The 24,574-nt window shown below is 41.8% G+C and overlaps 1 protein-coding gene across 3 annotated transcripts in view; it reads left to right on the top strand.

The window, feature by feature from the left end:
* PPP1R12A (protein phosphatase 1 regulatory subunit 12A) overlaps positions 1–24,574 on the top strand; it is a 163,435-nt gene that overhangs the window by 121,955 nt on the left and 16,906 nt on the right. For 2 of the 3 annotated variants that reach the window (XM_075857006.1, XM_075857003.1), the window contains 6 exons: positions 2,699–2,817; positions 10,675–10,737; positions 14,527–14,543; positions 16,117–16,249; positions 21,638–21,748; positions 23,899–23,946. In XM_075857006.1, the coding sequence (XP_075713121.1) occupies positions 2,699–2,817; positions 10,675–10,737; positions 14,527–14,543; positions 16,117–16,249; positions 21,638–21,748; positions 23,899–23,946 (491 nt within the window). The remainder of the gene's footprint in view (positions 1–2,698; positions 2,818–10,674; positions 10,738–14,526; positions 14,544–16,116; positions 16,250–21,637; positions 21,749–23,898; positions 23,947–24,574) is intronic. The other variant, XM_075857004.1, reaches the window with a different exon arrangement.

Genomic DNA, 24,574 nt, shown 5'->3' with positions numbered 1-24,574 from the left:
GGATTTCTGTTCAACCCAAAGTTACAGACTCAATGTTTAATGGCTGTTAAAGCCGCAGCGCTAAAGAGCAGGTGATCCACACAATGCTGAAGGCTAGGAAGCCTTCATCGGCTCACATTTATCATTGCATTTGGAAGACGTACTTTCGCTGGTGAGAGGACCAGCGCTTTCCTCCCTTGGTTTGTCTCTGTCCAGGGTTTTGTCTTTCCTCCAGAAAAGGTTGGATTGCAGTCTTGTCATAGGCTCCCTTAAAGAGGCTCTGTCACCAGATTTTGCAACCCCTATCTGCTATTGCAGCAGATCGGCGCTGCAATGTAGATTACAGTAACGTTTTTATTTTAAAAAAACTAGCATTTTTGGCCAAGTTATGACCATTTTTGTATTTATGCAAATGAGGCTTGCAAAAGTCCAAGTGGGCGTGTATTATGTGCGTACATCGGGGCGTTTTTACTACTTTTACTAGCTGGGCGTTCTGACGAGAAGTATCATCCACTTCTCTTCAGAACGCCCAGCTTCTGGCAGTGCAGAGACAGCCGTGTTCTCGAGAGATCACGCTGTGTCGTCACTCACAGGTCCTGCATCGTGTCGGACGAGCGAGGACACATCGGCACCAGAGGCTACAGTTGATTCTGCAGCAGCATCGGCGTTTGCAGGTAAGTCGATGTAGCTACTTACCTGCTGATGCTGCTGCAGAATCAACTGTAGCCTCTGGTGCCGATGTGTCCTCGCTCGTCCGACACGATGCAGGACCTGGGGCAGGAAGTGAGTGACGTCACAGCGTGATCTCTCGAGAATACGGCTGTGTCTGCACTGCCAGAAGCTGGGCGTTCTGAAGAAAAGTGGATGATACTTCTCGTCAGAACGCCCAGCTAGTAAAAGTAGTAAAAACGCCCCGATGTACGCACATAATACACGCCCACTTGGACTTTTGCAAGCCTCATTTGCATAAATACAAAAATGGTCATAACTTGGCCAAAAATGCTGGTTTTTTAAAAATAAAAACGTTACTGTAATCTACATTGCAGCGCCGATCTGCTGCAATAGGAGATAGGGGTTGCAAAATCTGGTGACAGAGCCTCTTTAAGGTGCAGATGTCTACACTGTCTATACCCTTAAACAGACCATGCCTGATGTTTCAAACTTTCTTACAGGGTCTTTTTTTAATTATACAGTGCCCTCTTATCAGTCCCCAACTCCTACTTGGGATCTGACCTGAGTTCTTTCTGCACTGCAGTTGGCCCGATTTTAAACCTCTACAAGAGATCTTATTACATCTTACCTGGAAGGTGGTGTTTCTCATGGCAGTGACACCTATCTATAGGGTTTCTGAGCTGAGGATCCTGTCGTCCACCGTATATAACACTCCACCTGGTTAATGCTGTGCTGCGTTCTGTGCCTTTTTTTATTTTTTTTCAAATTGGTCTTTCACTTTAACAAGGATTTCATTTTGGAGTCCTTCTGCCTGTTTCTGGTGCATGGAACACTCTCTTCGCTACCTGTAAGTTGTCTGCACCCTGTTGGTCTACCTCTCGCTCACCTCCTCTTTCCGCAGATCAAAGGATTTTTTGCGTACTTGCCATAAATTCCTTTTCTGGATCTGATATTGTTTTTCTCTTTGCCTTGTGTTCTTCTTCTGTACAGATTGAATTAGCGCAGTGCCTGTAGGACGAGTAGATCCTGTAGGTGCGAACACTTTTTTTTTTTTTTTTTTTTTCTTTTAAATATTATTATTCTTAGTGTTCCGTCTCCTAGTGGCAACCGCATATTCAGATGGTCAGTGTCCCGCAATCGACTAAACAAAAAAAGGTTTTTACAGTGAAGTCTTTTTTTTTTCCCCCATCCCGCAAGATAAAAAAAAATATTCTCCAAAGTAAAAAAAGTAATCCGTATCCTCCAAAATGGTACCACCATAAAAACTATATCTCGACCTGCAAAAAAAACAAAGCTCTGACATATGGTTACATCGACGGAAGCAAGCCCTCATACAGCTATGTTGACGGAAAAATATAAAAGGTAATGCTCTCTGAATGTGGCAACACAAAAACTAAAAATTTCCCACCGATCTTAATGCCAAAATAGGCTTGGTACTTAAGGGGTTACATACTGCTTTTATAAAATAACTACGTGACCCAAATACTGAAAAGCTTTCGGATGCATTGTGTGATTAGGAATGATTCTTAAAATCTCAATGACCATAATGGCATATATTCGCCGCTACGGTAAAAGTTATTCTCACCCCAATATATATATATATATATATATATATATATATATATATATACTTACAGCCCACCTTGTGCGTTTTTATTTTATCAAAAATATTAAATATTGCATGAAGTGAAATTCTGATGTCAGTATTTTATTGTTTGCTAGGGCAGATAGTGTTTTTCACATATTCCAGGAAATGTTTCCAGCACAGGCCTACAATATAATATTGCATTTCACAAGACCAGAAGCAGACAGTTCAATAGAGAAATGTCAGAAATTAGCATGTTATAGTGGCAAATTTTGTTTTAATTTGGACTGCCTTTCTAAAGATTCTTTAACCTTACAAGTGAGTTTTACGTCCTGTTCTATAAATGGAAGTAAGCGGACAGCACGCAGGTCACAATAATTCCAGCATTTTACTGTACCGGTAATCGTTTTTTAGGTTGCATAAAGTAGAAGGTTTCAACAAGTTGTCGTTTTTGTTTTCCAGATGAAAAACAAGAAGAGGACAGAGAGTCAGAGGACAAATCTCAGTCCAAATCAATAAGAGAGAGAAGGCGACCAAGAGAAAAAAGGCGATCTACAGGGGTCTCTTATTGGACGCAAGATGTGAGTGTATTTATTTTATTTTAGAATGATCAGAGAGGAATAGTGATGTACTGCAGTGTGTAGTACAACAGAATGGTCAGCAATATTCTATGATCCTGCCTTATTTCAGACTTCCATTTTAATTAAAAAACACCGAAAAAGGCCATACTTACAAATGGACACAGCCAGGTCAGAAATGCTGATGAAAGGGCGAGCAGGTGCTTTAAATAATAATAGCCACTCCCACTAGTCTTGAGGGGAGTGGTGTGTGGTGCATGGGATGTGTAGTAAGAAATAATAAATGAATAGTGTGTGTGTGCAAGTGTAATACTATAAGTGAAATATAGGGGGCAGTAATGAGTGAAGTGCCTCAATAGAAATAAATGGATAATGGGGTGCAAGTGAGTGAAACATGGAGGGATAGTGTGCACGTCATGAGGCACAACGTGTATAGCCAGGTAGAAGCCTATTTGTGACGCCTTGATAATTCATAGAGCGGGCTACCCTGCTTGCTATGCCAAACAACAACACACCATGCTCTCCCAGCATCAAAGACCCGGCTGTGTCCAAGAGAAGCGAATATACATAATAATGAAAAATACCTGGGGTATTGGTAATCATTTTGGCCAAAAGGACGCAAGCTCGCAATCCACGACAAGGATCCCCAGACTTGCGAGTCCCTAACTCCTAAACTGGAACAGAACGTTCCTGATGCACAAACAGAACCGATAAAAACACAGGGACATATACAAAAACACCGAAAAAGGCCATACTTACAAATGGACACAGCCAGGTCAGAAATGCTGATGAAAGGGCGAGCAGGTGCTTTAAATAATAATAGCCACTCCCACTAGTCTTGAGGGGAGTGGTGTGTGGTGCATGGGATGTGTAGTAAGAAATAATAAATGAATAGTGTGTGTGTGCAAGTGTAATACTATAAGTGAAATATAGGGGGCAGTAATGAGTGAAGTGCCTCAATAGAAATAAATGGATAATGGGGTGCAAGTGAGTGAAACATGGAGGGATAGTGTGCACGTCATGAGGCACAACGTGTATAGCCAGGTAGAAGCCTATTTGTGACGCCTTGATAATTCATAGAGCGGGCTACCCTGCTTGCTATGCCAAACAACAACACACCATGCTCTCCCAGCATCAAAGACCCGGCTGTGTCCAAGAGAAGCGAATATACATAATAATGAAAAATGCCTGGGGTATTGGTATTTTAATTAGATGTTAAAGGGAACCTTTCACCAGCATTTCACCTGTTAATCCAGCAATACCTGGTGGTAGTGGGTGAATTATTTTTTATGTAACCTATAATTATCTTAAGTAGGCTTTGTACCTTTAGTATTCCGTTTTTTAGTGTTCCCGTGCTGTATGCTAATGAGCGCAAGAGGGTCGTATCTCCATTCGAAAAGAGTCATATCTTCATTCCTCAAGCCTTTCCGAGTTAACCCCCCCCCCCCATCTATCTTTTGATTAACAGCTTCCCCGTAGCGCACGCTTGTGCATCAATGTCCTATTCTGGTGCGTGCGCACAATGTGGCAACACGCACCAGGGGCAACACGTACATTTGAGGCCCGGACGAAGCAAAGAAGGGTGTCGGGACCATACATGATGGGCACATGCGCGCGATCTCACAAGATTTCAGCATTCAGTGCGTTCCGTTTTGGCGGTGGGTGGGCCTAAGCGCAACTAATGAGACGCTGTATTACAATAAAAGGCGCAAAGTGTTTGCAGACGGTTTTTCACAGTCGGCGGAGGAGTTTAGGAGAGGTGATAACCGCAGTTAACTTTTTACAGCAGCGGCTAGCGAGTGGCGAGTACGGTTCAATGGGTAAAATGCTGGTGACGGGTTCCATTTCAATCTTAAAATTGTTCCTTCTCTATAGGAAGTATGTTACAGAATGTTAAAGGAATGCTTAAATAGTAGTTCCCTAACCTGATGATGATGTCTGATTTGCTTATGTTGCCACAGGGCATTAAGCAAGAACAAGACCACCATAGTTTTCAGTTGTTGCCCTAAATACCTGTCGGCAAGCAATAAATTTGTATTCTGTAAATGAGTGATCCGCTTACTTTCCTCTTATTCATGTCCTTGCATCCTGCAAGGAATTTAACCCCTTCAGGACCAAGCTCATTTTGGCCTTCAGGACCAGACCCATTTTTTCAAATCTGACATATTTCACTTTATGTGGTAATAACTCCGGAATGCTTTTACCTATCAAAGCGATTCTGAGATTGTTTTCTCGTGAGACATTGGACTTTATGTTAGTGGAAAAATTTGGTCGATAAATTCAATATTTATCAGTGAAAAACACCAAAATTTTGTGAAAAATTGCAAAAATTAGCATTTTTCTAAATGTAAATGTATCTGCTTGTAAGACAGGCTGTTATACCACACAAAATTGTTGCTAATTAACATCCCCCATATGTCTACTTTATATATGCATCGTTTTTTGAACGTCCTTTTATTTTTCTATGACATCACAAGGCTTAGAACTTTAGCAGCAATTTCTCACATTTTCAAGAAAATTTCAAAAGGCTATTTTTACAGGGGCCAGTTCAGTTGTGAAGTGGATTTTAGGGCCTTATATATTAGAAACCGCCAAAAAGTCACCCCTTTTTAAAATCTTCACCTCTCAAAGTATTCAAAACAGCATTTAGAAAGTTTCTTAACTCTTTAAATGTTTCACAGAAATTAAATCAACGTGGAGGTGAAATTTTAAAATTTCATTTTTTTTTTTGCAGAAATTCATTTTTAATCTATTTTTTTTTGTAACACAGAAGTTTTTACCAGAGAAACGCAACTCAATATCTATTGCCCAGATTCTGCAGTTTTTAGAAATACCCCACATGTGGCCCTAGTGTGGTAATGGACTGAAGCACAGGCCTCAGAAGCAAAGGAGCACCTAGTGGATTTTGGGCCTCCTTTTTATTAGAAAATATTTTAGGCTCCATGTCAGGTTTGAAGGGCTCTTTCGGTGCCAAAACAGTGGAAATCCACCAAAAGTGACCCCATTTGGGAAACTACACCCCTTGAGGAAATTATCTAGGGGTCTAGTGAGCATTTTGACCCCGCAGGTTTTTTGCAGAAATTATTGGAAGTAGGCCGTGAAAATTGAAATCTACATTCTTTCAAAGAAAATGTAGGTTTAGCTAATTTTTTCTAATTTCCACAAGGACTAAAGGAGAAAAAGCACCGCAACATTTGTAAAGCAATTTCTCCCGAGTAAAACAATACCCCACATGTGGTAATAAACAGCTGTTTGAACACACGGCAGGGCTTAAAAGGAAAAGAGCGCCATTTGGCTTTTGGAGCTCAAATTTAGCAGGAATGGTTTGCGGAGGCCACGTCGCATTTGCAAAGCCCCTGAGGGGACAAAACAGTGAAAACGCCAAAAAAATTACTCCATTGAGAAAACTACACCCCTTGAGGAATCCATCTAGTGGTGTAGTGAGCATTTTGACCCCACAGGTGTTTCATAGATTTTATTAGAATTGGGCAGTGAAAATAAAAAAAATCCTTTTTCGTCAATAAGACGTAGCTTTAGCTCAAAATGTTTAATTTTCTCAACAAATAAAGGAAAAAAAGAACCCCAACATTTGTAAAGCAACTTCTCTGGTGTACGGCAATACCCCACACGTGGTCATAGACTGCTGTTTAGACACACGGCAGGGCTCAGAAGGGAAGGAGCACCATTTGCTTTTGGTGTACAGATTTTGCTGCATTTGGTTTCTGGTCGCTATGTTGCATTTGCAAAGTCCCTGTTGAACCAAAACAGTCCCCCCCAGAAGTGGCCCCATTTTGGAAACAACACCCTCAAGGTATTCACCTAGGGGGTGTAGTGAGCATGTTAACCCCACAGGTGTTTTGCAGAAATTCGTGTGCACACGATGTGGGAGAGTGAAATTGGGAATTTTTCCTTAGATATGCCAATATGTGGTGCCCGGCTTGTGCCACCCTAACAAGACAGCTCTCAATTTTTATGCGGTGTTTCCCGGTTTTAGAAGCACCCTACGTGTGGCCCTAATCTTTTTCCTGGACATTCGACAGGGCTCACGAGTGAAAAAGTACCATGTAAAATTGAGGCCTAATTTGGCGACATATAAAGTATTGGTTCACAATTGCAGAGGCTCAGATGTGAAATAAAAGAAACCCCTGAGAAGTGACCCCATTTTGGAAACTACACCCCTCAAGGCATTTATTAAGCGGTGTAGTGAGCATTTTCACCCCACGTGTCTTTTCCATAAATGATTGCGCTGCCGAAGGTACAAATTAAAATTTTGCCCTAGATATGCCAATTCATTGTCAAATATGTCGTGCCCAGCTTGTGCCACTGGGGACACACACCTCAAAAATTGTTAAAAGGGTTCTCCCGGGTATGGCGATGCCATATATGTGGACATAAACAGCTGTTTGGGCATGCTGTAGGGCTCAGATCGATGGGAGCGCCATTTGGCTTTTGGAGCGTGGAATTTGCTTGGTAATAGTTTTGTTTGGAGTATCACTGTTTCCGTTTATAATGTGGGGCATATGTGAGCTCTGCAGAGTACATCGGGGCATAGTCAGGTGGTATAATAATAAGGTAAAAAATATAATAAAATGATCCATAGGTGTGTGTTACGCTGTGACACAATCCTTTCTGCACAGGCCGGTGTCGCACTGATAACTGGCGTCCTTCCTTATGCCCCTTTTGGTCCACACTCCGCACCTTTGAAGTTTGGGGAATTTTGCTGGGAAAGTGTTGTCCTGGTATAATACGGGCACCCTCGCTTCCAGCAGATATATTTGGGCTCTCCCCTTCCTGGTTCCCTAATTTTAGTGCCTTCATACATCGCCTTTTGAAACAGAAGAAATGTTCCCCTCGGGCACAACTGCATATTTTTCTTTCCTGAATTATTGGAGCCTTAGCTTATTTTATTTTTTCATAGACGTAGTGGTATGAGGGCTGTTTTTTTACGGGACGAGCTGTAGCTTTTATTGGTACCATATTGGGGTACATGCAACTTTTTGATCACTTGTTATCCTTTTTTGGGAGGCAAGGTGACAAAAAAAACAGCAATTCTGCCATAGCTTGTTTTTTTTATATACAGCGTTCACCGTATGTTATAAACTACATGTTACCTTTATTCTGCGGGTCAGTACGATTCCGGCGATACCAAATTTATAGAACTTTTTTATAACTTTTTGCACAATAAAATTACTTTTGGAAAGAGAATGTATTTCTTCTGCCGCGATGTTGTGAGAGCCATAACTTTTACATTTTTTCGTCGAGCGGTGTGAGGGTTTGTTTTTTGCGAGATGAGGTATAGATTTTATAGGTACCGTTTTTGGATACATGCGACTTTTTGATCACTTTTTATTTAAATTTTTGGAAGACGGTGACCAAAAAAACAGTAGTAATGGCAGTGTTTTTGAGGTTTTTTTTTTTACGGCGTTAACTGCGCTGGATAAATAACATGATATTTTTATAGTTTAGGTCGTTACAGTCGCAGCGATACCAAATATGTATGGCTTTATTATTTTTTTCAATAATAAATGACTTGATAATGGAAAAAGGGCGATTGTGTTTTGTGTTATTACTTGAAACTTTTATTGTATGTTTCACAACTTTTATTTTTACTTTTTTACACTTTTCTTTAGTCCCACTAGGGGACTTGAATGTCCAACTGTTTGTTTGATGTTCTAATACATTGCACTACCTATGTAGTGCAATGTATTGGAACTGTCAGTTGTTCACTGACAGCAAGCCGATCTGGCTCCGCCTCTGGGCGGGGCCTAATCAGCTTACGTAATGGCAGACAGGAGTCCATTGTTAGGGCTCCTGTTGCCATGGTAGCAGTCGCCAGCCTTGCCATCGCGTTGCAAGGCTGCCGATTTGCTACAAACCTCTAGGATGCAGCGATCACAATGGATCGCTGCATCGAAGGGGTTAATGCCAGGAATCGGTGCTAGCTCCGGTTCCTGGCGATAGATCGGGGTGTCCGCTGTAACATACAGCGGACACCCACTGCTGATGACGCCGGCTCAGCTTCTGAGCCGGAAGCTGAGCTGGCGCCATCTTGCCGATGGTACCGGAAGCCTCCTGGGCCCTGCCGACGACGGGGCATAGGAGGATTCCGTTACAGGCTCATCGGGAGGTAAGTATTAGCCCTCCGATCGCCTTTGCAGCCACCGGCAAGCCAGCGATCACGTTGCTGGGGTGCCGGTGGCTATAAACTCCTCACATGCTGCGATCTCTATTGAACGCAGCATGTGAGGGGTTAATCGGCCGGATCGGATGCTAGTTCCGGTCCTGGCCGATACCTCAGGGTGACAGCTGTAACATACAGCTGTCACCCGGCGGTGATGTCGCTGGCTCAGCTCCTGAGCCAGCTTCATCTCCATGACGTACATTTACGTGAAAAGGCGGTAAGCCACCAGCTTTAATCACGTAAATGTACGTGATTGGGCGGGAAGGGGTTAAAGAAAAGATTTGCCCACTACACACTTCCATTTCAGGATTTTACTAGGAGGCTGGAGTTAATGCTTAGAGGCTCTGTCACCACATTACAAGTGCCCTATCTCCTACATAATGTGATTGGCGCTGTAATGTAGATAACAGCAGTGGTTTTTATTTAGAGAAACAATCTATTTTTAACAAGTTATGAATGATTTTAGCTTTATGTTAATGACTTTCTTAATGCCAAACTAGGTGTGTTTTTACTTTGGTCAGCGTCATACACTTTACAACGCCCACTTGGTCAAAAGTAAAAACACGCCCAGTTGGGCATTAAGAAAGTAATTAGCATAAAGCGAAAATCCTCATAACTTGTGGAAAATTGTTTTTCTAAATAAAAAACACTGCCGTTACCTACATTATAGCGCCAATCTCATTGTGTAGAAGATAGGGCACTTATAATGTGCTGACAGAGCCTCTTTAAGAGCTCTTATTCCAGGATATCTTGCATTAGGGCTGGGCAATTCTGACCGAATCAAAATTAATTGAACATGTAACCAATTACGATTAATGAATGATTATTTAGGCCACACCCCTTTTTGCATGTCACACCCCCTATTTGCTTGCCATGCCATTGAATTAATATTAATCCCCTGAGCCTGCTGTAGGCTACTGTATATAATATACCCCCTGACACTGCCCTCCACACAGTATATTGCCGCCATAATGCTCCCCACACATTATAATGCCCCTATAGTTGACCTCACACAGTATGCCACCATAACTGCCCCCACGCTGTATAATGCACCCACAGCTGCCCTCAATAGTGCCTGATGAAAATAATATACATACTCCCCTAACCCCGTTCAAATGACGAGTGAAGGAGATCCCTCTGCTCCTCCGGTCTATGCAGCTCGGCGCTATAACGGCTCTGCCTCACATCCAGCGATACATAGTGAATGGTAGAGTAGGGACCTTACGGTCCCCTGCTTTACCATTGGATTCAACTGTATCTGCATCCTGAAAATGTAGATACTGTTTAAACCGGGAAAAAATAATTGATAAAACCGAAATTCGCAAGATGACGATTGATTACGCTGAATTTCGATTTTGACTTTTCGATTAATTGCCACCCCTATCTTGCTTGTAGTTACACTAGCTATGTCCTACACATTCAGCAAAAAAGTATGCTAGGGAGTTTAACACTGCGACAGCAGTGCCCTTCACATGATATCAACATTAATCTAATTTGCTTCTGTGAATTCTGCATGGACAGGAATGAAGTGTTCTCAATTACTAGACTGTTTTTATTTTCGTATGGTCTTCTAATCTAGTTTGGGTTATTGTTTATGAAGCTCTAGAGATTATTCACCAACTTTTGTTATGTCCATTAAGGCTTTTATTAAAAGATCCATTCTTTTCATGATTTGTTAGAGTGATGAAAATGAGCAAGATCATCTATCGGATACAGATGGCAGCGTGAATAAGAGAGACCGAGTAAGTATTCTCAGATTGGGTATCTATTAGTAATGCTTCATAATGGACATCGTAAATGGCTATTGCTGGAGATGCATCATTTAGAAGAGGTCTACATTCCTGTAGGCCTTATTTCATAATACAGCCATAGTTTCTCTGATATCCATCTCTCAACCCCAGCCTAAGAAATACATTAAAAGAGGATGGTAGGAGATTAGAATAAGTGGTGTGCATTTTGTCCATGGACTACATAGGATACTTAAAAAAAAAAAATATCATGAGAAAAAAAAGTTGCCGCACTCAAGCAACATCCAGTAGAAAGTCAAGATTTTTAAAAGTCAGATAAGTATATTTGGAGTTTAAGTTGGCCATGGTGTTTATATGGTTAACATAAGGAAACTATTAGATTGGGACAATCTTTGTACAGCATTATGGAATATGATGGCGCTACGTAACAATGGAAAATCAATACATTCTGGGATTAGTTGAATAAGCCAAAGTCCAGCTAGAGTTCAAAGAGCTGTTTGAGCTGTGAGTTTCATGGTGTTCTGGGTGGCAGCTTATGTTTAGCTGTTTTAGGTAATAGCGATACAATTAGATGTAGTAGTACACCTATTTATTTATTTCTGTTACTTATATACACCTAATAAGGTTGTCTGGGGATCCACACTGATTGCAAGAGCTTGGGTCCAGATCCTACACCCCCCTCCCCGTTCCTCCTCGCTGCAACACCTGCAGTGATGAGCTTGAATTCAATGTTTATGGGACTGACGAAACAGCCCAGCACTGTACTCTGCAGTTTAACCCCTTCCCGGCATTTGACGTATCCATACGTCATAGAGTAGGGGAAGTATGGAACAGGCTCACTGAGTGAACGGGCTCCATACGATGCAGGTGTCTGCTTTATGTTACAGCTGACACTTCACAGTAACGAGCGGGATCGTGCTCGAGCGCAATCCGGCTTGTTTAACCTGTTAAATGCTGCGGTCAATAGCGACTGCGGCATTTAAATCGTTAGAAAGAGGGGGGCAACCCGTCTCTAGTGGCTGATCGCGCCCCCCGCTATGCAATTGCGGGGTGGCGATGGTTGCTATGGCTGCCTGGGGGCCTAATGAAGGCCCCAAGGTCTGCCATTTTTGTGCTCCTACTAAGCCCTGTTATGTAAAAAAGAAAAAAAAAAAGCTATTTTCCCCTAGAGCATATTTAAAAAAATAAATGAATATAATTGGTATCGCCGCATCCATAAAATTCTGAACTATTACAATATATCCTTATTTAACCCACACGTTTTTTTTTCCGATTGTCATACTTTCTACCATATCTTACGTAAATAGGATTAACACAAACTTTACAGGTTCCCTTCAGCAATTTGTTCTTGGTGGTGTGTAAAGCATACCGCTGAATATGGCAGTAGCTCAAGAATGCTAACAAGCAGACAAAAGGTCACTAGTCAGCCACATTGATCCAAAAGAGAAACCTGAGACAGACCTGTTTTGCCAAGAAGTATTATGGGAACTAGACAAACCAGTTGAAATGATTTAATACTTCAGGCTTTGGCAACCATTTAAATATGGTGTTGTCTGTAAGTATTTTGATGTAGAACTGTCCTGTATGCATTGTTACCAGAAAAAACTGTAATCCGACATATACAAACACACTAGAGCTAATTTTATAAGCCAAATAACCTATTATGTGTTGAGGATTGAAAGTAACAAACTAGATTTTTGCTTAAAGAGACTCTGTCACCACATTATAAGTGCCCTGTCTCCTACATAAGGAGATGGGCGCTATAATGTAGGTGACAGCAGTGCTTTTTATTTTTAAAAAAACAATCTTTTTTTCACAACGTTAGGAGCGATTTTGGTTTATGCTAATGAGCTTTCTTAATGCCCGAGTGGGCGTACTTTTACTTTCGACCAAGTGGGGTTGTACAGAGGAGTGCATGACGCTGACCAATCAGCATCATGCACTCCTTCATTCATTTACACTGCACTAGTGATATAGTTATATCACTATGTGCAGCCTCATACACAAGCCCTAACATTACTACAGTGTCCTGATAATGAATACACATGACCATCCAGCCTGGACGTCATGTGTACTCAGAATCCTGACACTTCTGACTCTTTTTTTTTTTTTGTGAGATTCCAGCAACGGATACAAAATCTCACAAGATCACGGAGCTAAACGAGATTTGGTTTCACTTGCCGGAATCTCACAAAAAAAGTCAGAAGTGTCAGGATTCTGAGTACACATGACGTCCAGGCTGGATGGTCATGTGTATTCATTATCAGGACACTGTAGTAATGTTAGGGCTTGTGTATGAGGCTGCACATAGCGATATATCTATATCGCTAGTGCAGTGTAAATGAATGAAGAGGAGTGCATGATGCTGATTGGTACAACGCCCACTTGGTCGAAAGTAAAAGTACGCCCACTTGGGCATTAAGAAAGCTCATTAGCATAAACCAAAATCGCTCCTAACGTGAAAAAAGATCGTTTTTTTTAAATAAGCATTACTGTCGCCTACATTACAGCGCCCATCTCCTTATGTAGCAGATAGGGCACTTATAATGTGGTGACAGTCTCTTTAAAGAAGCTCTGTCACCACATTATAAGTGGCCTATATTGTACATGATGTGATCGGCGCTGTAATGTAGATTACAACAGTGTTTTTTATTTAAAAAAACTATAATTTTTGACGGAGTTGTGACCTATTTTAGCTTTATGCTAATGAGTTTCTTAATGGACAACTGGGCGTGTTACTTTTTGACGAAGTGGGCGTTGTGGAGAAAAGTGTATGACGCTGACCAATCAACGTCTCACACTTCTCTCCATTCATTTACACAGCACATAGTGATATAGCTATGTCACTATGTGTACACACACACACACACACACACACACACACACACACACACACACACCACACACGTGTTACTGCGGTGTCCTGATAGTTAATAGACATTACCTCTAGCCAGGACGTGATGTCTATTCAGAATCCTGACACTTCGGTAACGTTTCTGTGAGATTTACAGCAAGGCAAGCGTAATCTCGCGAGATTACGCTGTAAACTCTCATTTAAAACGAGATTACACTTGCCTTTCTGTAAATCTCAAAGAAACGTTACCGAAGTGTCAGGATTCTGAATAGACATCACGTCCCGGCTGGAGGTGATGTCCTCTAACTCTCAGGACACTTCAGTAACGTTAGTGTGTATGTGGCTGCACATAGTGATATAGTCTTCTGCCGAACAGTCTCTGCTACGGACAGTGTAAGCGCTCCCCAGCTCTTTTAACACTGTCCATAGCAGTGACACGCCCCCTTGCCAGTTCGGCAGTAGACTGATCTTCACAGCTGAAGAGTGAAAGAGCGTGCGCGCGTGAACTCTCTCTCCTCGCTTTTGCTGTAACACTGTCCATATCTGATTTGACAGTGTCAAAGCCATAGTAACACGCCCCCTTGACAGTACACGCCCCCTTGACTGTTCAGGGGTTATTTAAATATCGGGCACCAAATATAAAGGCACCGATATCTAAATAACGGAGGGAGGTAGAAAAAAAATTTAAGTGCCCCAGGGTTTGTGCAGCTCTCCCCATTACATGCTGCACTCAGCTGCACATGTATGGGGAGGTGAAAGGTTCTCTTTAAGAGATAATGTGCAAACATGGGGGTCACCAACCGGGCTCATATTGTACTGCACCCAGTATATTTGTAGATTCAAGGTTACTTACCTGCTTATTCTTCTTTATCTCTAAACTGTCCTGCACGAGTTATTAATTCTTTTCCCTTTTTTTCCCCCTTCTTTAGACTGATAACATATCTCGGTAAGTAGTACATTGCATTTTGTACGATAATTGAACAGTATGGTTTCAGTTATCATTTACATATGTGCTTTTGAGTCGCTACTTAATAGATTTTATAGTCTCATGAAAAATTAGTTTTCTTCAGTAATCCTAGAAGACTCTTGTCCTTTTTTTTTCTTTCTTTCATTTGTACATAATCCCTCCTAAATAGTTAGATTGTTTTTTTTTCTGTACCATAGAAAGTCCTATTTGTCCAAAATAAAAGAACAAAAATCTTTCAGAATGCAGGGTTTGGAAAAATGAAGCTTGCCCTATTTACAAAATGACTACCACAGTAAGACAGATGAGTTTCAAAATGGTCTTGGACAGATAACCTAGAGGGGATACATGTAGACTGGGGCAGATATAAAACATTAGTGTGAAAAGTATAGCCAATCCAGTACTTGCTTACAACTTCTAATGTTTTTGTTAAAATTACCATTTGCTTACACTCATGCCTGCACCAGTTTATATGCATGACCATATATCTTTGTAAATGCTTACTAGTTCAAAGGATAGTTTTTCTTGAGCTTATGCGTGAAGGAGTATCATGAGTTCAGTGATTTGTGTAATTAAAATGTCTTTACACGTTTGTGATCTGATAATGGTGCAAGAGCATAATTGTTTATAATGTTTCTTGCCATGTATCAGCCAACCGTTTACAGCAGCCTGCATTCTGCCTATGGAGCACCGTTAATTGAATTTCCATGGATTAGTTTCATTATATGTATCTTTAAAACTAAAGTACTGACATATATTTGATCTTTGGATCTACAGCCATAAATAAATATACTGTATATATCCAAACTCTTACTAGCTCCTGCCCATTCACATAAAAATTTATTGAATACGCTCTTTCCTCAACCTTAGTTCAACAAAATATTTGAACATGCCCTTAGCATTTTCCGCTGAGACTACTGCAACATCCTTCTCTGTGGCTTACCATAGAACACTCTTGCACCCCTACAAACCACCCTCAACTCTGCCTGGTTAATCTACCTCTCCCCTCATTCCACCTTTTCAGGCTGTCCACAACCTTTCCCACTCTACACTTCTCTGCCCTTTACTCACGATACCTACTCACACGTAGTCTCTGGTCCTCACAATACCGCTCTCTGTGCTCTCGTTTATGGTTATCTCCTTTCCGATTTCTCCCGTGCATCCCCCATTCTCTGGAAATTGTTACCCCAACACGTCTCTGGAAATTGTTACCCCAACACGTCAGACTTTCTCCCACCATTGAAAACTTCAAAAGCATCCTGAAAACCTACTTCTTTAGGAATGCTTATAAACTACAATAACCCTGCACTACCATATTAGTAGCTTCTAACTTCAACTTCTGTCTCCTTTGCCCCTTCTCTCATAGATTGTAAGTCCTCATGGGCAGGACCCTTTCTCCTTTTGTACCAGTTTGTCACTCAGCAATCTCATGTTTTGTTTTTATTGTTTTAGGTTATGTATTTAAACACTTCTATATTTCATATGTACAGCGCCCTGAGAGAGAGATCTTCAGTTATTATATAATTTATTCATTTTTTGCACCGTTTGCTTTTAGGTATACAACAGGAAATATGGGTGTTTTGTCCACTGACCGATATGAATCAAATATTGGATCATCCAGTTTCTTGGAAAGGATTAGACCTGGTCATAGTAGATTAGACAAAGATGGCTCCACAGACTTTAAAAAGGTAATAAGGGCTTCTGTAAGGAGTCTGTAACACTTCACGGGAGTCTGTCCGGTTTTAGGCTCCCAAACTGCTAACATCGCTAGTTTAATATAGGGTAAAGCAGTAGAACACTGAAATATCTTAGTCCTTGCATCACGGTAAAAAAAATTAAGTTTTCACCTGCCATGCGCCATATGCAAAACAACTTTGCAGTGTCCGGCATCTTGCACTCTAAACCCTGCCCTCTGCAGTTGATTGCTTTGTGTGTTAGCAGTTTGGCAGGCTAAAAACGGACAATCTCTAAACATTAAGAGAATGTCATCAGAGAATGACCTGTTGTTTAAATCAAGATTTTATGTTAAACATATTTTTCATTCATTTTTTTTTTTTGTGGTTTTTAAATTTTCCATGTTTTCTGTACTAATAAAAATAAATAAAAAACAAATCATGCAGTGTTTTCATAGGCCACTGAATTTCATAATAGACTGCCATTTCCTGTTCTGTAGCGATCAGTCTAAGCAGTCATCTCATTATCCTCACAGGCAGGATTACACGGTTACTCGTTCGTCTTATTGGGGGACACAGACTGTGGGTATATGTTGCCACTAGACCAGAACACTAAGAATGAAGTGTTGGCTCCTTTTACAGGATACAACCCTCCTACAGAAACTGAGATAATTCAGTCTTGGCTTCGCATCCGTAGGAGGAAGACACCCCTGCTGGGACAGCGGGCTGTCTGGCATTTGTTTATAAATAATTTTCTTTCTCTCTTCTAGCTGGGTAATGGGGGCGATGTTGTCACCCTGTTTTATGCATCTAATGATGGGCACTTGGTGTTTTTCTACAGTGGGACATGCTGACCCCTCTACTGCCATGTCTGACTCCAGTGGAGAATCGTCCCGACAGTCAACCATTGTAGCTCACTATCCTTGCTCTACATGTGGCCAAAAGTTTTCATGTGGCCAACCTACTCCTCTGCAATGCAAGCTGGCCTCTAAATTAAGCATTCATTGCCCCTTCACCCCACGCTTTGCAGATCGATTAGGTCTGAACCAGAATGGGCCAACTCTTTCCCAGGCCATTGGCGACCTCTTATGTCACCCAGTCCATTATGGGCATCCAGGTCAGTTTTTCCGACGAGCCCTCTTTGGACTTTTAATCCATGTCGTTTCCACGTAGCAGGCCCCAAAAACTAGTTAGGTCTGCTTGTTCTCACCCACCATCTACTATCTCATCCCCCCCCCCCCCTCCCTCCAGTCTGTTGCCTCCTCTCCCCTTTGTCGGAGAGAGAATTTTCAGATTTCCAACTCAGAACTTTAATGATGAGCAGTTCTTCAAAGTATTCTTATTACATATCACTGATGCAGAACAATCTCCCTCCTCTTAAGACCTTCCACTGAACCACTCCTTCCAATTGAAATCGCCAACACTACTACTTTTCCAATTGTGGATGCCGCCTTGTTCCGCAACCTCTTGTACCAAACCAGAGGTTTTTTTATATATATATATATATATATATATATATATATATATATATATATACACACATACACCCCCCCCCTTTGAATTTAATGGCTCGGCCTTGAGACCCATTTTTTCATCTGCATGAGTCAGCAGGGCCTCCACTGAATGGGTTCGCTGACTCCGTCATGCTATTCTATTGAAGGCACCCGCTGAAAAATTAGTGGACCTCATCAGCTGTCTAGCACAACTAAATATCTGTGTGAAGCCTCCCTGGTTGCAGAGGGCTCCACTTTGCCCACGCCTGAGTTTCCATTGTTGCGATGTGCAGAACTGCCTGTCTGCCGACACTGCTTCAAAACAGTCCTTGACTGCTCTTCCTTTTACAGGTTCCTGACTTTTCGGGACCCACCTGGATGAGAGCATTTTGAAAGTCACAGGTGGAAAGAGCTCTCATCTGCCTCGGACTAAAGTTAATCATGCCCTGACTTCTCAGGGACTGGGACCTTATTTTCTTCCCTTTTCCCAGCTTTCTCAGTCCGAGCATCTGGGCAACAATCCATCCAGGACACCAGGCCAAGCTGGTTTTATTTGCTCTAGGCTTGTTTTTGAAGTTTCATTCACTTCAAGAATGTTTGTCTCTGTCATATCTTGAACGTCTGGGTGCGGGAAGTCATTTCCTTACCCAGAGGACAGATCTTAAGTTACAACTTGAAAAAGCAACATAGGCTTGGGTGAAGATTTAAAAATGTAATCTTGGCATGGGACGTTTAAGGTTCACACCACGTTTTTGCATCCTGTTAAAAGTACTATTTAGTTTGTGGGGGTTTTTTTGTCAAATTTTACTGATAAATTTGAATGCAACTGGACACACACCATTATGCAGGCTGCTTTTTTTTTTTTATTGTCCTGTTCATGCAACAGGACGCCTTGATCCTGTTACGTGAGCAAAATACAGTTGTGCATGGTACAAAATAGAGTTGCTAAGCCTACCACCCAACTAATTCTTACAGTCTATGCCTCTGCTTTCCAGGACATCTGCTATTTTTCAGGCAATAGACTCACTCTCGAGTCGAGGAGCATTTTATTTTTTTCTTCCACTTTTTCCTCACTATCTGAGATTGGAGTAAATCCCACGAAATTCCAGTCGGCCTGCCGCACCTTGGACTTCAAACATTTGAATGCCTACGTCAAGGTTAGTCATCTCCGTATGAGAATCCTGAGCACCATGGTGTCTTCCATTGAGACCGTTTTGTTCCCCCAGTTTGACACACTGTGGCAGGTGGGGAATTTGTCTGGGGCGGTACACCTTTCAAGCCGTAATGCAGGTGTCCTAAGGCAAGCTCAGGAATGATGGAAATGTCCTGTGAAGCAGAAGGACAAAAGAACAATCCTCTCCCTGTGGAAACAATCATTGGACTGACCAATCCAACTTCCTCTGACTTCACCATGATCCCTCAGTTGATGGCTCCCATCTCCAGCCATTTTTCATGGCCACTCATTTCTCCTGGCTGTCCATACGGAAAATGTCACAGGAGTAGCCTTTCTGAATGACCAAGGAAGGATACAGTGTTTAGCGGCAATGGAAGAGGCCGTGAGGATTCTGTAGCAGGCGTAGCTCCACGTTCCTGCTCTCCCGGCAGTGGATACTCCAGGGGTCGACATTGGAGTCGTGGATTTCCTTAGTCGCGAACTGGTGGACGCGGGGAGTGGTTTCTTCATCACATGGTATTCGACCAGCTATGCTCCAGGTGGGGTAGGCCAGACGTGAACTTGATGGCGTCCAGGTTCAACCGCAAGGTCCCCCAATTCATATCAAGGGGTTAAGATGTTGAAGCAATGCGCGTTCTCCACTCTAGTTTCTTCATGGGACAAATTAAACATGATTAATCTTTACCCTCTCTGCCCCTTCTTCCCAGGCTTCTCAGGAGGATCAAGGCCACAGGAGATCCTACATCCTCGTGGCTCCAAACTGACTGCGTCTTTGTTGGTACACAGACGTGGTGGCTCTGCAAACGTTACTTGGCCATTGCCTTTCTAGCACAATCTACGCTCTCTTCCATCCGAATTTACAGTCACTATATTTAATTGTGTGGTTGTTGAAGCCGCACTTCTGAGAGCTCAGGTTTTTCAGACTGAGTGATTCATACCATGTTGTAGGCTAGGAAGCTATCTTCAGTCTGCATTAACAACCATGCTTACGCTGGTGAGGGGATTGGAATCTTCCTTCCTTGGTTTTTTTTCTTTCCAGGATTGTGTTTCTTTCAAGAAGGGTTGGATCGTGGTTTTGTCCCCAGTTCACTTAAAAAGTGTAGATAGTTCAGACACCTGCCCTTTAACAGACCACTGGCAGCCAAATCTGATATTCTGACTTTTTATGCAGAGGGTTGCTCACCTGATTCTCGTTTGACCTTGGTGCTAGACACGCTTCAGTCGGCTTTGTTCAAACCTCTGTGGCTGATCTCTTTACGTCTCCCCACTTGGAAGGTTGTGTTCCTTGTGGGGGGTGACCTTTTATCCAAAAGGTTTCTGAACGGACAGCCCTGTCTTGTTGTTCCCCATATTAAACTCCCATCTGGATAAGCACAGTACTGTGTAATGTGCTTTCCTTTTTGCTCAAGATGGTCTCCTCCTTTCACCTTCACAGGGATATCGTTTTGCTGTCCTTTGCATGTCTCCGGTGCATCTTATGAAGTGCTCTCTTCACAATCTAGATTTGGTCCACGTCTTGTGTGTCTATCCCTCACTTCCTCTCTCTGAGGAACTCTGGCACCTTGTTTGTGGTACCGGAAGTTTCAAGGAAGGCATTGGCAGCCTCTAATGCTACTATAACCTGCTGCAATTGTTTTACCATTCATAAGGTCTACAGAGTTGAGGGAAGGGAAGTCTTGTTCCGGATTATCGCTCATTCCATTAGGGTAGTTGGTTCCTCCTGAGCTGTGCGCCGTCAGGCTACTGCTCTTTAGACGTGCATAGTGGCTACATGGTCTTCTCTGCAGACATTCACCAAGTTGTACAGCGTGCATACGTTTGCTTCAGTGGATGCTTCCCGTAATAGCAAGGTCTCGCAGGCATCTGTGGAGTAGATTCTTTTGTTCTGTTCCCACCCCTCGGGACTGCTTTAGAAAGTCACACAATCTGTTCTCGAATAAGAAGGGTCAATTTTGAATACTCCCCTTAAAATCCTTTTCTCGTCCAGTTCATTGGAGGACACCTCTCCCACCCACTCTTCTTCTTCTACAGCTAATGTTTGTCCATTGGATGGTTTTCTTTTCTCAGGTTCTGATGTTTTCTCTACCTTTTTTGTTTTCTGCTTCTATAATGAATTAATTAGCTTCGTGTGTATATAGCAGGGGTCAACGCTTTTTTATTATTTTTTTATTTTATTTTATAAATATTCTTTGTCATGCTTTTTAGTGATAACTGCACATACCCATGGTCTGTACCCCAATACACTGGATGAGAAAAGGGTTTTATGAGGAGTCCTCAAAAATAATCCCCTTCTACCGCTAGATGCAGATAACACAATCCACCATTGATAATAAGTGATGGACACGGCTCACCTACCTCCTCCCCTTCCTACACTATGACCACTCCACAACAGGTTACAGAGCACGCCTAGAGCGTTCTCTCATAGAAGCCATCGGTCATCTGCAAACTTTTGCTTCCTATTGTACGTCTGACTGCTCTAAAAGCATATCTCTGAACGCTGTTAACCGATCATATCAACTGCTAAATCAAAATTACATTTCCCATATTTATGTACAGAAAAAAAGCCTATAATCAGAAAATTAAATACAGATTTAAAAAAAAAACAAAACGTTTCAGTATCTGATTTTAATTTGTTTAAAGAAAGTAAGCTTTATGTAGCTAACATACTTTATGTTCATATTTATTACTTGGAATTTACTATTAATGGTTTTATATACATGTTTCTTTCTGTTTCAGTTGTACGAACAGATTATGGCAGAAAATGAGAAATTAAAGGCCCAGCTGCACGACACCAACTTGGAGTTGACAGAGCTTAAGTTACAACTTGAAAAAGCAACACAGGTTTGGGTGAAGATTTAAAAATTTAATCTTGGCATGGGACGTTTAAGGTTCACACCACGTTTTTGCATCCTGTTAAAAGTACTATTTAGTTCTTGTGTGTTTTTTTTTTTCTTTTTTGTCATTGTACAGATAATATTGAATGCAACTGGACACACACAATTTTGCAGGCTGCTTTTTTTTTTTTTTTGTCCTGTTCACGCCTTAATCCTGTTTTTTTTTTTTTTTTTTTTCGTTTCAAACGTACCTTTTTGTTATTCTGAGAGTAAAACAAATACCGTACCTTTCAAAACATTCCAATAAACGTGGTATAAGCCTAGCATTAGTGTGCTGAAATTCAAGCTTCGTGTTTGAATGGAAAATTATGCACCCTACATGTTTACATCATAGCTGTTTAATGTGTAGAACACTAATTTGCAGATTTTCTCAAACTGATTACTTGAGTAGAATATCAAGCTTTGTTTACATCCGTGTTCTGGCCTTACTCCCCCCCCCCCCCCCCATGGCCATAAGTGTGGTGTTTGATTTTTAGTAATAAAAAAAGAAAAGTTTTAAAACTTTCCTAAAAATTATTGCCCCATTATTACTACTTGCATCCCCACCCAGATGCCCACTTGTGAACATTAAAGCCGCAGCTAAGCCCTTACATTGCTTTCCCCTCTTCCTTGGGGCAGCCGAGCATGGTCTGATCTTCAGCCAGAAGGGTATGTAGGAAATAATAAAGGGGATATAATTTTTCATTAGAAACTTGATTTTTAGTAAAATGGCCAAGACTAAAAAATAAAAATTCTGGATGGCTTCTTTTTAAGAGAGACATAGCTGTTATGGTGGATCCCTTTGACTTAAAATGGGTCTACATGTTTTGTTTTGTTTTCCTCCTTCCTTTATTGTCCCGTATGGCATTGCAAACGATCGTATTCTTGCCATCAAAAAGCGAAGGAATTGAGACTAGCCTTAAAGAGGCTCTGTCACCAGATTTTGCAACCCCTATCTGCTATTGCAGCAGATAGGCGCTGCAATGTAGATTACAGTAACGTTTTATTTTTAAAAAACGAGCATCGTGTCGGCACCAGAGGCTACAGTTGATTCTGCAGCAGCATCAGCGTTTGCAGGTAAGTCGATCTTACCTGCAAACGCTGATGCTGCTGCAGAATCAACTGTAGCCTCTGGTGCCGATGTGGCCGACACGATGCAGGACCTGTGAGTGACGTCACAGATCTGCACTGTCAGAAGCTGGGCGTTCTGAAGAGAAGTGGATGATACTTCTCTTCAGAGCGCCCAGCTAGTAAAAGTATTAAAAACGCCCCGATGTACGCACATAATACACGCCCACTTGGACTTTTACTTTTAAACACACCCACTTGGACTTTTGCAAGCCTCATTTGCATAACTACAAAAATGGTCATAACTTGGCCAAAAATGCTCGTTTTTTTTTAAAAAAAACGTTACTGTAATCTACATTGCAGCGCCTATCTGCTGCAATAGCAGATAGGGGTTGCAAAATCTGGTGACAGAGCCTCTTTAACTGTACGTAGTCAACCATTGCTTTCTGTGGTTAACCACCTGATCTGGCTCCTACTGTCCAGGTTTTGTTTTTTTCTAGCCCCCACCGTTGCGGAGATATTGGTGCCATTAGTTCTGCTGCCATTAGATATGCAAATAATGCCTTTGACTGTGAAGTGGGCAGGTAACACCTGTCTCTTGATAAGGGGTAACTGCCCACTTGACTGTCAAAGGCCTCCTTTACATATCTGGCACCAGAACGAACGGCCTCGATATCCCAGGAACGGTGGGGGCTAGAAGAAAAAAATAAAAGGCATCAATCTGTGAGGCGCCTGCATTGTAACTGAGGTATCGACTGCAGTTTTTTGGGCAGGTGACAGGTCCTCTTTAATTTGGGAGAACCTGCAATGATTCCGCAGCATAAATTGACATGCAGATTTAATAAAACACACTGCAGGTCAATTTAGGAACTTTTTCAGAGCAGATTCTTTTTCCACAGCATGTGGATGAGATTTACAAAATCTCATTCACTTTGCTGCTACTGTAAATGCTGTAGCATTTCTGCACACAATTCCGCTGTGGAAAGTACGCAGCGTATATGCTACGTGGGAACCAAGCCTAATTTGCAATGTAACACTTGTTGTTTTTTGTTACAGAGGCAAGAAAGATTTGCAGACAGATCACTTTTAGAAATTGAAAAAAGGGTAAGTGTTACTGTTCTTTTTCTGTTGTGTTGGTTACTAATCCTCACCCATCTGCAGTTTAATCTGCTGTTCAATAGACGCCTGTATATATCTTGCTTTTTAACAGATTAGGCCCCCTTCAGATCACAATTTGCCCTACGTCTATGGTGTTCGTCGGGAAAGCTCTCGATGTACTCTATAAACGTGTCCATAGGAATCTATTGGCCTGGGAGTTTATGCGTGACAGATTCTGCTGTATTGCATGAGTCACTGGTATATGGCAGAAGGCTAGTAGTACTAGCTCTTTGTTGACTGGCCTAAACCTGTTTTTGCTAGAGAAAGAGGACTGACCGTCTCCATGTTTTGATGCAAATCAGACATGGCTGTCTAGCCCTGTTATGGTGGATGTATAGAAAAGGGGAAAATTTTAGTTCTAGTATCCTCTAAATGTCCTAAAGAGCAAGGCCTCATGCACACGGCAGTAGCAGTGTGCACGGCTCGTGATTACTGAACTGTAAAATGACTTGTCCCATTATTTTGCGCTCCGGGCTCCCGGGATAACCATGGTCATGTGCGTGGGCCCATAGAAATGAATGGGAAAGTCTACCTCCGAAAACATAGGTAGGTTACAAGTGGTGACACAGGTAGG

This window comes from Rhinoderma darwinii, chromosome 3 (genome assembly GCF_050947455.1).
Source record: "Rhinoderma darwinii isolate aRhiDar2 chromosome 3, aRhiDar2.hap1, whole genome shotgun sequence".
In the NCBI taxonomy this organism is placed as follows: domain Eukaryota; kingdom Metazoa; phylum Chordata; class Amphibia; order Anura; family Rhinodermatidae; genus Rhinoderma; species Rhinoderma darwinii.
The sequence above is the reverse complement of the archived record's forward strand: the minus strand, read 5'-3'. Positions and strand labels throughout refer to the sequence as shown.